Genomic DNA, 15,742 nt, shown 5'->3' with positions numbered 1-15,742 from the left:
AGGGAAACCACCGGACTCCTCTTCTGGAGCCAACGCCCCCTCCCCCAGCACGTGACAGAGCTGTGGGAAGGGAGCAGCCTGCACCACTTCCAGAGCCCCCGGAAGTGACGTGGGCTTCACCCAGGACTTCCGTCCACCCCGCAGGAAGCCAGCAGTACACTAGAGGTAGGTAGTGGGGCTTCTCAGGGGTGGGAGGAAAATGCGGGGTGGAGGTGCCCGAACGCCTCGCGATCGACTGGACTAGGGTCGATTGCGATCGACGGGTTGGTGACCACGGGATTAGAGACTATGAAAACCAATCTCACCACATCTGAACAGGTTCTTCCAATCCCAAAGGATTGGGTCAGGTCAGTTTATACCTTAGATCAGGGGTCAGCTACCTTTTAAAACCAAAGAGCCAAACAATATCAAATTTCAGAACAAGTGGTCAACAAAGAGCCATATAAGAATGCCCATTTGCATGACTGAAAATATATAACTTAATATTCTTCTTCGAGTGATGTCCCTGTGGGTGCTCCACTCTGGGTACTGGTGCATTCTTGTGCCAGTGATCAGAGATTTTTCCAGCAGTACCCAGCTGCGCTGCCTATGCGCTCTGGTGCCTCCTCGGGCTGTTGGTGTCCGTTAGACACGTTCACAGCACAGCCCCCTCAGTTCCTTCTCTACCTCAGTGGCAAATGAAACTACTTCTCTTGCCCCTGTTCTGACAAAAAAAAACACAAAGAAGTACTAATTCTTCTCAGTTTTCCTCATCTTTCCAAGTTTTTAGTCCCTCCCAACCTGGACTGCATTTCTCCTCGTGCCTGCATCCCCAGGCTTCAAACATTGTGAGTCCTGCCGAGATGCTATGCCTGTTTCCAACCATCATGCCTCATACATAAAATCTCTGAGAGATATCCATCAGACACAGAAGTGTTCCCACTGTTCAAATCTTATAGCGAGAGCACACCACAACCATGCCTATAGGCTGAAAACATATTTCTACGAAAAGTTGCTTCAGCCACTGTGTGAAGACTCGCCTTCCAGGCCAAAATCATCAAGTAAGCTGAAAGGTATGAACAAAGTTCATCCCTCTACTCTTCTGGCAAGCCAAAGTAAAAAATCCAGGTGTCTCCGGTCAGATCGCTACCCCTGGTACCTAGCTTGACGAGGGTGAGCATCAGAGATAGGCCTGGTGCTTCTGGCACAGCTCTCTGTTTAAAGCATCAGCACCACACAAGAGGGCCCAATCTGAGCCCAGACAAAAACAATCGAAACCAGCAGCAACGACCGTACCGGCTGAATCCACCACGTCAAGGCACAGATTGGCACTGAAGGCGGTCCTGAATGCGGCACGCAAAAGACCCCGTACCGACATGCCTCCTCCTGAACAATTGTCCCCAATGGCATCAGCAGCACTGAGCACTACACACGGTTCACCTCCACCTACCTGCACTGCCATCTCCATACTCATTGGTGTGGTCCATTCACACACAGAGATCATTAATTCCATCAATCTCCCCCAGTGAAGCCAGTAGTGGACTACATGGACACTTCTCATTGAAGCACTCTAGTCCAACTCAACGATACCCACTTTGGGTGTCTTGCTCTGCCACATACGCTCACCTGCCTCCACCACCAGCTTGGCATTCATACCACTATCCATACCCACTGCCCCCCTGTCCTGGGCAGTGGCATCCCTGGGACTAAAGGCCTTCTAATAAGGGCCATCACATGGCGTCCTCAACAACATCCAGAACACTATCTCAGTTTCCCCAACCCTCGCTATCAGCTGCAACATCAACTCTCCCAGAGCCCATCCAAACTGATATGGACAATCCTCTATCCAAAGAGGAAGACAGGTCCCCCCTACACAATTCCTCCTCTTCTCTGGACAAGGCTATTATTTCTAACACCCCCACCTCTAAGCAGTTTCAATAACTTTTTTAAAGAGTTGCTCTGGCGCAAGAATGGGACCTGCAGGAGGTCCAGGAGAAACAATATTGCCTCTTGTGCACCTTACAGCCCCCTGCATCCTCTAGGATCACCCTCCCCATGGATGAACCCATTATGGACCCCACCGATAACATCTGGCAAACCCCAGCATCCATTACCCCCACCAATAAGAGGGCAGACCGCAAATATTTTGTAACACTGAAGGGCTTCCTCTTTACACACTCTCCCCCAAACTCCTTAATGGTCGTCTCAATCAGAAAAAGAGCAAGACAGCCCAACATGAGGTCCACACCACAGGATAAAAATCATAAATGAATAGACATCATGGAGCGCAATGTCTATTCTTCAGCCAACTTGATCTTTAGAGCAGCAAATTACACTGCGATGCTGGCCAATTATTACTCCAACTATTCTGAACTCCAGGAGTTTTTACAGTTTCTGCCTGAGCACAAGAGGTCGATCTAGTTCAATGTCATGCAGGAAGGGCATGCCATCTCCCGCATGGCATTACAATCTGCCATGGACATGGCCAACACTGTTGCTTGCATCTCAGACTCAGCTACCGTGGTCGCAAAGAGGTTTATGTCTGATTGTCCCCATTGAAGAAAAATGTGATTGAGGGCTTGGGCATCAATTTCCCATTTATGATGGTCATAGAAATTAAGCCGCATGTTCATCCATGCCACATGCTCATCCATCCCAAGCCGCATGCTCATCCATCCCAAGCTGCATGCTCATCCATCCCAAGCTGCATAGCATACCCTCAACATCCCAAGAGCACTCATGTTCTACATAGATTGAACAAAATCATGGAGAATATCCCCCAGACTCTTCTTATCCTATGCTGAACATTCCAGGGGCCAAGTGGTCTCCTCCCAGAGGATTTCTGAGTGGATCTTATCATGTATCCACTAGGGCTATCAACTGATGTGCATTAACGACTGTGATTTAATGCAGGGCAGGATTAACATGTTAATTTTTTTAATGTGTTAATCGCAGGCATTAATGCTGCACTGCCGCTTTGAAGTGCCGCTCTGGCACCTCAAAGGGGCAGCGCATTAGGAGCCTGGGATCAGCTGGAGTTCCCAACTGACTCCGGGCTCTGTGCAGCACTGCCCCTTTGAAGCGCCGGAGCGGCACTTCAAAGGGGCTGCACAACACGGAGCCAGGGATCAGCTGGGCACTCCAGCAGATCTCAGGCTCCTAATGTGTTGCCCCTTTGAGGCCCCAGGGTGGCATTTCCAAGGGGCAGTGCAATGCGGAGCCTGGGATCAGCTGGAGTGCCCAGCTGATCCCCAGCTCCGCGTTGCGCTACCCCTTGGAAATGCCACCCCAAATACTTCAAAGGGGCAGCACTGCACGGAGCCTGGGGTCAGCTGGGGACTCCAGCTACTCCCAGGCTCCCACAGTGCTGTCCCTTGGAAATGCAGGGGCAGTGCTGCACAGAGCTGGAATCAGAGGGGGACTCCAGCTGATCCCGGGCTTCTGCAACGCTGCCCCTTTGAAACGCCACTGCAGCATTTCAAAGGGGCAGCACATACGTTTAATCATTATTAATTTTTTTAATCACGTGATTAATCGTGATTCATTTTTTTAATCACTTAATAGCCCTAGTATCCACACGTTACATCATCCATAACAAACCACCACCAGGCACTATCACTGCCCACTCAACCTGGGCCATGACCTCCATAACTGTCTTTCTCAAAAATGTATCTCTGGAGGACATTTGCAAAGCAACCAACTGGTCATCCGACCACACATTTGCAAAACACTGTGCGCTTATCTCAGCCATTGCATCATCTATGACTGTTGGACTGTTGCTCAGGGTTGGTGTAGGAGGGTGCAGGAGTGTTATGATGCTGTGGCCATAGGGAGTTGGGCCCTAATTGGGGGCCTTTTGGCCAGACTTCATTTTTAAATAAAGTAAAATATTATGTCCAACACAAAAGGTTTCAATGTTGTCTTTATTTATGGAAGGAGTGGGGAACCTATTTTGGGGACCACACAAGTGAGAAGCAAAAAAAAATAATAATCTCCATACCCTCCCCCCAGCTCACTGATGTGACCCTCAGCTGAAACACCTTACTCCCCTTGTGCTTCAGCCCCACCCGATAGTCGGGGAAGGGGCAGGAAGGATTGAGATTCAAGGCTTCAGGCCAGATTTACTCTTCTAGGATTCCAGGGTTAGTGGCTTTTGTGGGGCCCCCCCCAGACTGGTTTGGGGCCAAAATTAAGGGTTAAGTGTGTGGGACAGTGCTGCCAATGAATGAGATAGGGATGGGAGTGTAGGATCTAAGCAGGAAGTGGGGTGTAAGATGAGGTGTGAGTGCGAGGTCTGGCCAGGGGACAGGAGCAGGCTGAGGGCTGGCTGCCTGGCCAGGAGTCTGGGGATAGGGGGTGTCTGGCCAGAAGGCAGGGGGGATTTTGGTCTGGGGACATGGGGTGTCTGAGCAGAGAGCAGAGGGTGTCTGGCCAGGGGGCAGGCTGTCTGGCTGGGGAGGATGAGTGATGGGATGGAAGTCTGGGCAGGAGGGGGTAAGGAATATGTACTTGTTTTCGCACCACATGGCAGGCACCATGTAACATGCCTCCCACTGCTCCCATTCCCTGGCAGGAAGCCTCTAGGAAGGAGGGGAACAAAAGTAGCAGTGCACAGGGAGCCATTTTTGGCTACTTGTTTCCCGCATTGGGGGAGGGGAGGAAGGAGAACACTGTTGTGCTGAGCCATTTTTAGCTCTGCTTGTTCCCTGCATGCTGGATCCAGCAGGGAGGCTCAAGGCTTTCTCCCCTCCCTCCCCCTGCAGGAAGCCAGCACTAGCATTCCAACCTTGCGAGGGTGAGCTGTAAGGCTGTAGCACCAGCACTGGGTCCCTACTGTGGGGAAAGAGAGGGGCTGAGTTGGGGCTCCAGAAAAGCCACAAGCCATAGGTTGCTGACCCCTGCCTTAGATCTTACTCATAAAGGATGCAGTGCCAATCCTTTAGAACTGAAAATCTAAAGGTTTATTAGTAAAAGAAAGAACTAAAAGGTTGAAAGTAGAATTGTTAAAGAAATTACATTACATGTACCAATCACAAAGCTCCTGGTGTAGGTTCTTAGTAGAGATGGAATAAACTGCTATCTTAAAAGTCTCTTGAAATACAACTTTTGTTAGGATGGGTCATCAGTCCTTCCAGGCCCTTTGTTCATACAAAGCTGCTTCTGAAGTGATGAGCTTGCATGAAGACAAAGATGGAGGAACCCCTAAGAGCCTTTTTATAATCTTGCCCATGTGGAGTGAATTCCATTGTTCTCTCTTTTTGAAGGTACCTCCCAAAATGGAGTTTGTCACATGAGTAAGTCACCTGTCCATGTCCTTTTCAGGTAAATGGCCATGGGATACCTGTTTGCAGGTCTACAGCAGAATTCCTCAGATGTGTATTGGCAACACTTAAGGTTAATTGTTTGTCCAGTACTGCTATTCACTCAGTAGCCACCCTTCACAGTATGTTGGATAGTAACAGAGAGGTAGCCCTGTTAGTATGATCTTGGTAAAACAAAAAAAGCAGTTATGTAGCACTTTAAAGACTAACAAGATAGTTTATTACCAGTACATAGCCAATACTAACAACTTTAAATATTAAAATTGTACATGCACATGGATAGTATAAACAGACTCAGCAAAGCATAAACTTTCAATACATACCTCACTTGGCCCATTTTGTACAAAATTTGGGGCAAACATACCACAGTGCGTGCAACAGTGATCTGCGTGTTTATATTAAAAATGCAGTTACATCACACCCTGCAACCCTGTCCTGCATTTTCCTACCCTCTTCTCCTCCTACCCCACCCCCAGCCCAGCACACCCTGCTCTCCACTTCCCTAGCCCAGCACACCCCATCCTGCACCTCTCCCAATTCTCCTGGCCTGGCATCTCCCCACCCCACTCCACTTCCCTGGCCCAACTGGCCAGGGAACAGGGGCAAGATCCTGGGGAGAATGAAAGGGACTAGATCCTGGGAAGGCCTGGGCCTGGCCAGTCAGGAGACCCCAAGTTGTAAGATCCTGGGGAGACTTTGGACCCAGCCAGCTGGGGGACCCAGGGAGTATCCCGGGGAGGGACATGGGATCCAGGGAGGATCTGGGCATGGTGAAAGACCCTGTCATCTGGGAGACCATCTCTCCCCTGTGCTTGCTGATAGGGAATTGGGTGTTCCTGGCCAACTGCCACCTCTCGCTGTCCTGGATGCCACAGCTGGACAAGCTGGTGGACCAGCTGCAGGTGGAGGATCCACATCCAGCCTTCCGCCTCTGGCTTAGCTCCAGTCCCAACCCTGATTTCCCCATCTCCATCCTGCAAGCCAGCATCAAGATGACGACGGAACCCCCCACGGTGAGAGGTGCCCACCCTGTCCTACTCTGCCACATGCCCCTCACTCTGGCAGGTTGGGGGGAAGCTGTGTGCCCTTGCTGAGCCTATTCCCCTCTCCATGGCAGGGTCTCAAGGCTAACATGAAGCGCCTGTACCAGCTGATCACGGAGCCGCAATTCGGACGCTGCACCAAGCCAGCCAAGTACAAGAAGCTGCTCTTCGCCCTCTGCTTCTTCCACAGTGTACTGCTGGAGCGCAAGAAATTTCTGCAGCTCGGCTGGAATGTAGTCTACGGCTTCAATGACTCTGACTTTGAGGTGGGCAGGGATACTGGGCATGGGGATGCTATCCCATAATGGACAAAACCAGACCCTACAACAACAACCACCCACAAGATAATTCCCCCATCAGACCTTCAAAACAACTTCTCAGGTATTCCCCCTGTCAGAACCTATGACAACAGCTCCATTGGTGCCCCCCATATCTTACCCTGGAACAACAGTTCCCCTGGTTTTTCCCCCATCAGAGCCTACAACACCCTTCTTTGGGTGTTCACCCATTAGACCCTCCAATAACGATCCCCCAGGTGTTCTCCCATCACATGCTACAACAACAAACTCCCATGTGTTCCCCCATCAGACTCACAATACCAAATCCTCTGGGTGTTCTTCCATCACATGCCACAACAGCAAATCCTGGAGTATTTTTCCATCAAACCCAACAGCAACAAGCCTCTGGTTGTTGCCCAATTGGATCCTAGAACAACACCCATCAAAGGCTAGAAAAACAAACCCAGGTGTGCTCCCTGTCAGAGCCCCCCACAGGTGTTCACCCATCAGACCCTACAATAACAAACCCTTGGATGTTCTCTTATCAGCCCCACAACAACAAACTCCAGAGTGTTTCACTGTCAGACCCTACAATAATTCCCAAAGTGTTCCCCCATCACACACCATAACAAACCTCTGGGTGTCCCCATAGCAAGAAACCACCAGGTTTTTCCCAGTAAGACTTTACAATAACGACCTCCCCAGGTGTTCCCCTGTCAGATCTTAGAAAAACAAACCCCGGAGTGTTATTCCAACATATCCAACAGCAGGGGTCTCATACTCTATCTTAGGGCCAATACCAGTCCTCAAATCCTCCTAGTGGGCCAACAGGAACCCCCTCTGGCAGGGCTCTAGGGAGAAGAGTGAGGGTCTCCACACATCTGGCCCCATCTGCCAGCCTGTGCGTTCTGTCCCATGGGAGCTTGAGGGAAAGGGTGCAGTGAGGAGCAGAGGATGGGAAGAAGTAGGGCAGGGCAGGACTTGGAGAAGGTCATGTACGCCTCCCTCTCAGGGACACAAGAACACATATGCCAGCAGCCATGCATAGACCTGATTGTGGAACTGCTTGGGCCATAGATGGCCTGCAGATGGTGAATTCCTCTGTCAAAGTCTGCAACCCTCTCCCCTGGTGTCCACCCATCGGTCTACATTACCTCCACAGATGTTCCCTGTCACACCACACAAGAACAAACCCCTGGATGTTCCCCCAACAGCCTCACAACAACAAACTCTGGGTTCTTCTTCGAGTGATGTCCCCATAGGTGCTCCACTGTTGGTGTCAGGCTTGTCCCAGCACTGCAGATCAGAGATTTTTCTAGCAGTGTTTGGCCGGCCCATATATCCACGGCAGAGGAACGTGCCATTCTCATCTTGCAGTTCATGTGCATGGCCCATGTGCCCTCAGTTCCTTTGTTACCACCCTCAGTCACAGATGGAGCTCGACTCCTCTCCTTCCTTGCGATTCCTAAAATTAACATTTTAGTTAGAATTAGTTGTTTTAAAGTTCATAGTCGTCATTACTACATAGTTGTTAGTTGTTACAAAAAAAATTTTTTTTTCTGTAAATATTTGCCTCGGTGTTTCTGAGGTGGCCTCCGGAGGCAGCCCCTTCAACCTTCATATTAAAAAATTTTAAAAAAAAGAAGAGAGCAAAAGAGTGAGAAGAAAGAAAGACTCATGGACAAGGAGCCCAGATCCCCGGGTTTGAAGAAATGAGAAAAATGCCATGACCCAATGCCCGCCTCAGATGGCCACGGGTCTTACATACTCTCTCTCGGTGAGGCCCATGTTCCCCAGAAATGCATATACTGCCGAAGCCTCACCCCCAGTATCCACAATGATAGGGAACTGAGGCTGTGTGTGCTGCTTTTTGACAAGGCTCTGGAGCCCCAAACCAGCGGGGACGAACGCAACCAGTCTGACAAGACTAACAGGCAGACTATGGACTTGGAGCCCTCGCCACCCATGTCTGCAAGAAAGAGTATCTCCCTAGTCCGCTCCCTACTTCCAAAAGTGAGTAAGGGGGACAAGCTGGGCACCTCAGGCACTGGACGCCCCCATGCCACATCAATAGCGCACTCAAAACTGCGCACCACCCAGAAATCGGTACCGTCCCATTCGGCACCAAAAAAGGCAGGTACCAGGGAACCAGATAGTTTCTCTGCACCAGAAACACAGTTGGTGCTAGATAAGACCTCGGCACTGGCAAAAGCAAAATCTAAATCTGCTAAGTCCTTGCCTCACACACCAAGCCCAGAACCACAGCCGTCTCCACCAGTACCGATGCTCCCACCATCGGCATTGAGTTCTGCGGCACTGCAGGATCTTTCCTCTGACCACCCCCACTCTGCCATGTGCTCCCATGACTACCATGGGCTGCCGCTGAGCACAGCAGCATGTTTGACAAGTCTGCGTGCCTCTCCTTTAAGACATTGCTCTTGTTCTCCTTTGTTGATAAGGAGTTCTCCACTTCATTCACCAGTGTTATCTCACTATAGCAGCTATGACAATGATCAGAGGAGTGTGTTTTCTTCCCAACACTCTTATCGTGTTAGAGCATGTGTCTTATCACAGACATCAACCACAACATGACCATCACCCTCTTTGGCTGTGTCCAGACTCAGGGGTTTTTTCGAAAAAACTTCACCTGCGTCTAGACTGCAGCCGCGTTCTTTCGAAATTAAATCGAAAGAACACGTATTTTCTTTCGATGGCGGTAAACCTCATTTCATGAGGAAGAACGACTTTTTTTGAAAGTGCTCTTTCGAAAAAAGGCGTTCTTGAATGCCAACAGGGCTTTTTAGAAAAAGAGCATCCAGACTCACTCGCTGCTTTCTTTCGGAAAAGCAGCTTGCTTTTTCGAAAGTACTGCTTGCAGTCTAGACGTTCTTTTTCAAAAGAGGCTTTTTCGAAAGATACTTTTGAAAAAGCCTCTTTCGAAAGAGGCTTGCAGTCTAGACATTGCCTTTGTTACCAAGATTGGTTTTACCACTCGCATTACTCCCCTCATTGGTCCCAGGGTCGCTATTGGGCACCTCTATGGGACCGACCAATTGCACTATCAATGCCAGCTCCTAGATCCATATCCATCTCTCACGCTCGTAGCTCTCCTTACCCAACTGAGGACATTGACACAGACGATGGCCAAATTACTGAGGACTCAAAACCAGAACAACCTGATGTCTCTCCAATTGACATGTCCTCTTCCTCACCAGACGAGGCTGTCATTTCAGATGACCTGAAACAATTTCAGGATCTATTCAAAAGAGTCACCAGCAGTCAGGAAGTTGTATTATCCGATGTAAACTCCTAAAGAACCTTCAGCCGACCTCAAAATCAAGGATCGCCCTTCAGATCATAGAATCATAGAATCACAGGACTGGAAGAGACCTCAAGAGGTCATCGAGTCCAGCCCCCCCGCCCTCAAGACAGGACCAAGCTCTGTCTACACCATCCCTGACAGATGTCTATCTAACCTGTTCTTAAATATCTCCAGAGAGGGAGATTCTACCACCTCCCTTGGCAATTTATTCCAATATTTGACCACCCTGACAGTTAGGAATTTTTTCCTAATGTCCAATCTAAACCTCCCTTGCTGCACTTTAAGCCCATTACTCCTTGTCCTGTCCTCAGAAACCAAGAGGAACACATTTTCTCCTTCCTCCTTGTGACACCCATTTAGATATTTGAAAACCGCTATCGTGTCCCCCCTTAATCTTCTTTTTTCCAAACTAAACAAGCCCAGTTCATGAAGCCTGGCTTCATAGGTCATGTTCTCTAGACATTTAATCATTCTTGTTGCTCTTCTCTGTACCCTTTCCAATTTCTCCACATCTTTCTTGAAATGTGGCACCCAGAACTGGACACAGTACTCCAGCTGAGGCCTAACTAGTGCAGAGTAGAGCGGCAGAATGACTTCACAAGTTTTGCTTACAACACACCTGTTGATACAACCTAGAATCATATTTGCTTTTTTTGCAGCAGCATCACACTGTTGACTCATATTCAACTTGTGGTCCACTATGACCCCTAGATCCCAAAGCAATCATGGAAGCAGCAGATGAGGTCTGGCAGACACCAGCCTCAGCCCCTTCAGCGAACAAGAGGGCATGGACTTCTTATTTCTATACCCATAGCCAAATTCGTTAGTAGTGGACGCGACATAGCACAGAGCCAAAAAAACCCCAATATAAATCAACAGGAAAAAGAACATAATCATCTGGACATATTTGGCTGGAAAATGTGTTTCTCATCCATACTACAACTCAGCATAGCCAACTATACTGTGTTACTCGCTAACCATAATTTTGACAACTACATAAAACTAACCGAGCTTATGCAGCACCTCCTGCATGACAAAAGACCAGTCCTGAAATCAATAGTTCAAGAGGGTTATATTACATCATGTACAGCCCTCCATATGGCACTTGACTCAGCTGATACAGCTGCAATAGCAATGGCGACTTCCATTGTCGTGAGGCGCTCATCATGGCTCCAAATGGCAAGAGTACCAAAGGACTTTCAAATACAACTTAGATGGGGCTACTATAAGGTGGGTGCATAACTGTCTGGATAGCTATTCTCTGAGAGTAGTTATTAATGATTACGTCATCCTGGAAGGGCATAATTGGGGTTCCACAGGGATCTGTTTTGGAACCGGTTCTGTTCAATATCTTCCTCAGCAGTTCAAATGATGGCATAGAGAGTATGCTTATTAAGTTTGCAGATGATACAAAGCTGGGAAGGGTTGCAACTGCTTTAGAGGATAGAGTCATAATTCAAAATTATCTAGACAAATTGGAGAAATGTTCTGAGGTAAATAAGATGAAGTTTATTGAGGACAAATGCAAAGTATCCACTTAGGAAAGAACAATCCATTTCACACATATAGAATGGGAAGGACTGTCTAGGAAGGAGCACTGCAGAAAGGGATTTAGGGGTCATAGTGGACCACAAGCTAAACATGAGTCAACAGTGTGACGCTGTTGCAAAAAAAGCAAACATGATTCTGGGATGCATTAACAATAAGTCATTATTCCACTCTACTTTGCACTGATTGGGCCTCAATTGAAGTATTGTGTCCAATTCTGGGCACCTCATTTCAAGAAAGATGTGGGAAAATCGGAGAAGGTCCAGAGAAGAGCAACAAAAATTATTAAAGGTCTAGAAAACATGAGCTATGAGGGAAGACGGAAGGAACTGGGGCTTGCTTAGTTTAGAAAAGAGAAGACTGAGAGAGGATATGATAGTGGTTTTCAGGTATCTAAAAGGGTGTCACGCGGTGGGGGGGATTGATGATAGGACAAGAAGGCAATGGGCTTAAACTACAGTAAGGGAGGTTTAGGTTGGACATTAGGAAAAACTTTCTAACTGTCACGGTGGTTAAACACTGGGATAAAATGCCGAGGGAGGTTATGGAATCTCCATCACTGGAGATATTTAAGAGCAAGTTAGATAGACTCTAGATGGTGCTTGGTCCTGCCATGAGGGCAGGGGACTGGACTTGATGATCTCTCAAGGTCCCTTCCAGTTCTAGTATTCTATAATTCTGTGATTCTATGAAAGCAAGGTGGACAAAGAGAAACTTTTTTGTGGCTAAGACTGATGAGGTCCTTCACTCCAGAAGGACTCACACACATTACAAACATTAGGGATATATACACCTCCATATCAAAGGAAGCATTATACACCCTACCAGAAACAGCATGATTTTTCTTACGGCAGACAACAGCAAAGGCCATTTGACCAACACTGCACTAGACCCAGAAATCAATGCTAGTGGGCACCCAACAACTGCCCATCTTCCCAGCAAGCCTCCAAACAGCAGGTTCGAGAGACAGCATTATCTGTCTGCTCTATCAGTGCATTGTGAACACATGTTCCACCACCGCTTGCACCCTTTTCTCAATCAATGGGCAGCAATCACCATGGACTGTTGGGTCTTAGACATCATCAAATGTGGATACTCCCTTCTTGTTACCACCATTCTGCCAACTTCCCCACCCTCCCCATCCCTCTTCAGGAATCCCTGTCATGAAATACTCCTCTCCTCCACATAGGAGCAGTAGAGAAGGTGCCCAAAAGATATCAGGACAGGGGATTTTATTTGAATTACTTCCTCACAGAGAAGAGAATGGGTGATTGGAAACTGATCCTTGATCTTTGCAGTTAAACAAATACCTCTGCAGATGATTCAAGATGATCACACTCGCATCAATTATCCCGGCACTGGATGAAGGAGACTGGTTGCAGCCCTTGACCTCCAAGACACCTACTTCCATGTGACAATTCACCTGGCGCACAGACATTTCCTTCGGTTTATAGTTGCCTTGGATTGTTTTCAGTATCGGGTCCTGCCTTTTGGGCTCTCGTCTGCTCCCAGAGTCTTCTCCAAGACACTGGTGGTAGTCACAGCATTCCTGCAATGAAGAGGCATCATGATTTTTCCTTACTTGGATGATTGTCTTATATGGAGTCCTTCCAGGCAAGTCACAAAGAGCATGGTTCTATTTGCTCAGAGTCTGTTCAATTCTCTCAGCCTCATCATAAACCACCAGAAGTCCACCCTGAAACCTATCCAATCTCTAGAGTTTATAGGAGCCCATCTGGACTCTCTGGCAATGTGTGCTTACCCTCTGTAATACTGCTTTGAGGCAATAAGAAGCCTGGTGTCCATTATAGTGTCAAGTCCTACAGTACCAGTACTTACCTACATTCGTCTCATGGGCCATATGGCTGCCTTGACATGTGGTTCAACACGCTTGACTGCACTTTTGCTACCTCCAACATTGCTTGCTTCAGTGTAAATGCCTTCCAAATGCCATGTTCGCAAGCACATCCTGGTACTACCAAAGGTTCTTGTTTCATTGCAATGGTGGACCAGTCTGGACAACTTTCTTGTGGGTGTTCCTTTCCACCAAGTCCAACCATTGAGCCAGATCACTACCGATGCTTCTCTCCTCAGTTGGGAAGTGCACCTACACCATCATTTCGCCCAAGGCAAATGGTCCGCACAGTAGTCCTGACTACATGTCAACCTTTTGGAGCTCAGAGCCGTGTGCAATGCTTGCAGAGATTTCCTTCAGCACATCTGGGGTTCTACAGTATGCATCCTCATGGACAATACAACCATAATGTTTTACATCAACTGCCAGAGGGGGCACTCATTCTCCTTCCCTCTGTTCAGAAGCTGTATGCCTTTGGAACTGGGGTATCCAGAACAACGTCAACATCGTTGTGTCATATCTCCCTGGCATTAAGAATTTCACAGCTGATGCCCTCGGCTATTACTTACAAATGGGAGATCCATACGTGAGTCCTACAATAAATCTTTCACTATTGTTGGTTCCTATCAGTAGACCTCTTTGCAATGCACAGGAACACCAAGGCTACGTCTACACTGGCATCCCTTCCGGAAAAGGAATGCTAATGTAGCACGTTGGAATAGGCAAATCTGCGGGGAATTTAAATATCCCCCGCGGCATTTGTATTAACATGGCTGCCGCTTTTTTCCGGCTTGGGGAAAAGCTGGAGAAAAGCGCCAGTCTAGACGTGATTCTCCGGAAAATAAAGCCTTTTCCGGAGGATTTCTTATTCCTACTTGAAAGTAGGAATAAGAAAACTTCCGGAAAAGGCTTTATTTTCCAGAGAATCACGTCTAGACTGGCGCTTTTCTCCGGCTTATCTCCAAGCCGGAAAAAAGCAGCAGCCATGTTAATGCAAATACCACGGGGGATATTTAAATCCCCCGCGGATTTGCCTAGTCCAACGTGCTACATTAGCATCCCTTTTCCGGAAGGGATGCCAGTGTAAACGTAGCCCAAGTGTGCTCAGTACTGTTCCAGAGCAGGCAATGGTCCCAGATCATTGGGCGACACCTTCCAGATTTCGTGGGATGCTCATCTCCATTATGCTTTCCCTCCTATCCCACTGTGACGGCGCGTTGGGGGTCCCCCGTCTCCTGCAGCCCCGAAATGGCACAAACAGACTGCACCAGCCGGTGTAATAGAGGAAGTTTATTGCCTCTCCAGGATACAGCACAGCACAGATGTAATCTGGTCACAGAGCTGGGCTAGGATGCCTCAGGCCCCCTTGAGATGGGGGAGACTGGGCCCCTAAACTCCAGCCCCTTTCCCTAGGCTCTCCTCCATGCTCACAGACCGCAACTCACTAACCCTCTTCCAGCCCAGCCCCCCAGCCAGGGCAGCATTCCACCTTCCTTTGTTCCTCTCCATGGGGGGTGTCTGGTTCAACAAGTTTGGCATTACCTTTGCATAGTGAGGTTTTCCCTGCTGGGTCTTGCTCCAGACATCAGAGGTCACCACAGCCCAGCAAGTACCCCCACTACGTCACACCCACATATTGTCAGAGTCCTCAGGAAGATTGAATTGGACAGGACTAAGTCATTCTCATAGCCCCGGCTTGGACCAGACAGATCTGTTTTCCCTATCTCTGTCAAATGTCTCTTTGACCTCCCTTCCCTCTTCCAACTTTTCCAGACCTCTTATTGTAGAATGGAGGCACCTTTCTCCATCCTCAACCAGAAATCCTGCATCTGATGGCCTGGTTCCTATCTGGTTCTCGGAAACAGAGAAAAGATGTTCCCAACAAATAAAAGCCGTTCTTCTCCAGAGTAGAAGACAAACCACTCACAATACCTATCTGTGTAAGGGGAAGCGCTTCACACTGTAGGGTGTATGAGCAACAACATCCAACCATCTGATGTTCCTCTTCATGTAATCCTTGACTATTTCAAACATCTGAAACAACAAGGCTTGTCAATCTACTCACTAAGAGTTAATTTAGTGGTGCTATCAGTGTTCTACCCACCAGTCAATGGGATTTTGCTCTTTGCACATCCTATTTCCAAAAGTTTCTCAATGGGCTGGCTAACCTCAATCCCCCATGTAGGCCTATAGCCCCCAGAGGGGATTTGGAGCTGGTGCTCAACATTCTAACCAAATGCTTGCCTGTTGCTAAATGCTCCCTATGCCTATTAACAAAAAAAAAAAAACCCACACATTTTTTATAGCAATCACATCTGCATGCCAGGTTAGTGAGATTGCTGCTCTCATAGCTTCTCCACCCTATACCATATTTCATAAGGACAAAGTAATCCTTC

The 15,742-nt window shown here is 48.2% G+C and overlaps 1 protein-coding gene across 6 annotated transcripts in view; it reads left to right on the top strand.

Moving 5' to 3' along the window:
• The window catches only part of DNAH2 (dynein axonemal heavy chain 2), a 307,939-nt gene that overhangs the window by 268,552 nt on the left and 23,645 nt on the right, over window positions 1-15,742 (top strand). For all 6 annotated transcript variants that reach the window (XM_075908075.2, XM_075908076.2, XM_075908072.2 and 3 more), the window contains 2 exons: window positions 6,123-6,313; window positions 6,418-6,609. In XM_075908075.2, the coding sequence (XP_075764190.2) occupies window positions 6,123-6,313; window positions 6,418-6,609 (383 nt within the window). The remainder of the gene's footprint in view (window positions 1-6,122; window positions 6,314-6,417; window positions 6,610-15,742) is intronic.

Source organism: Pelodiscus sinensis, chromosome 22, assembly GCF_052426305.1.
Source record: "Pelodiscus sinensis isolate ZL-2025 chromosome 22, ASM5242630v1, whole genome shotgun sequence".
In the NCBI taxonomy this organism is placed as follows: Eukaryota; Metazoa; Chordata; order Testudines; family Trionychidae; genus Pelodiscus; species Pelodiscus sinensis.
This window is presented reverse-complemented; position numbering and strand designations above follow the sequence as displayed.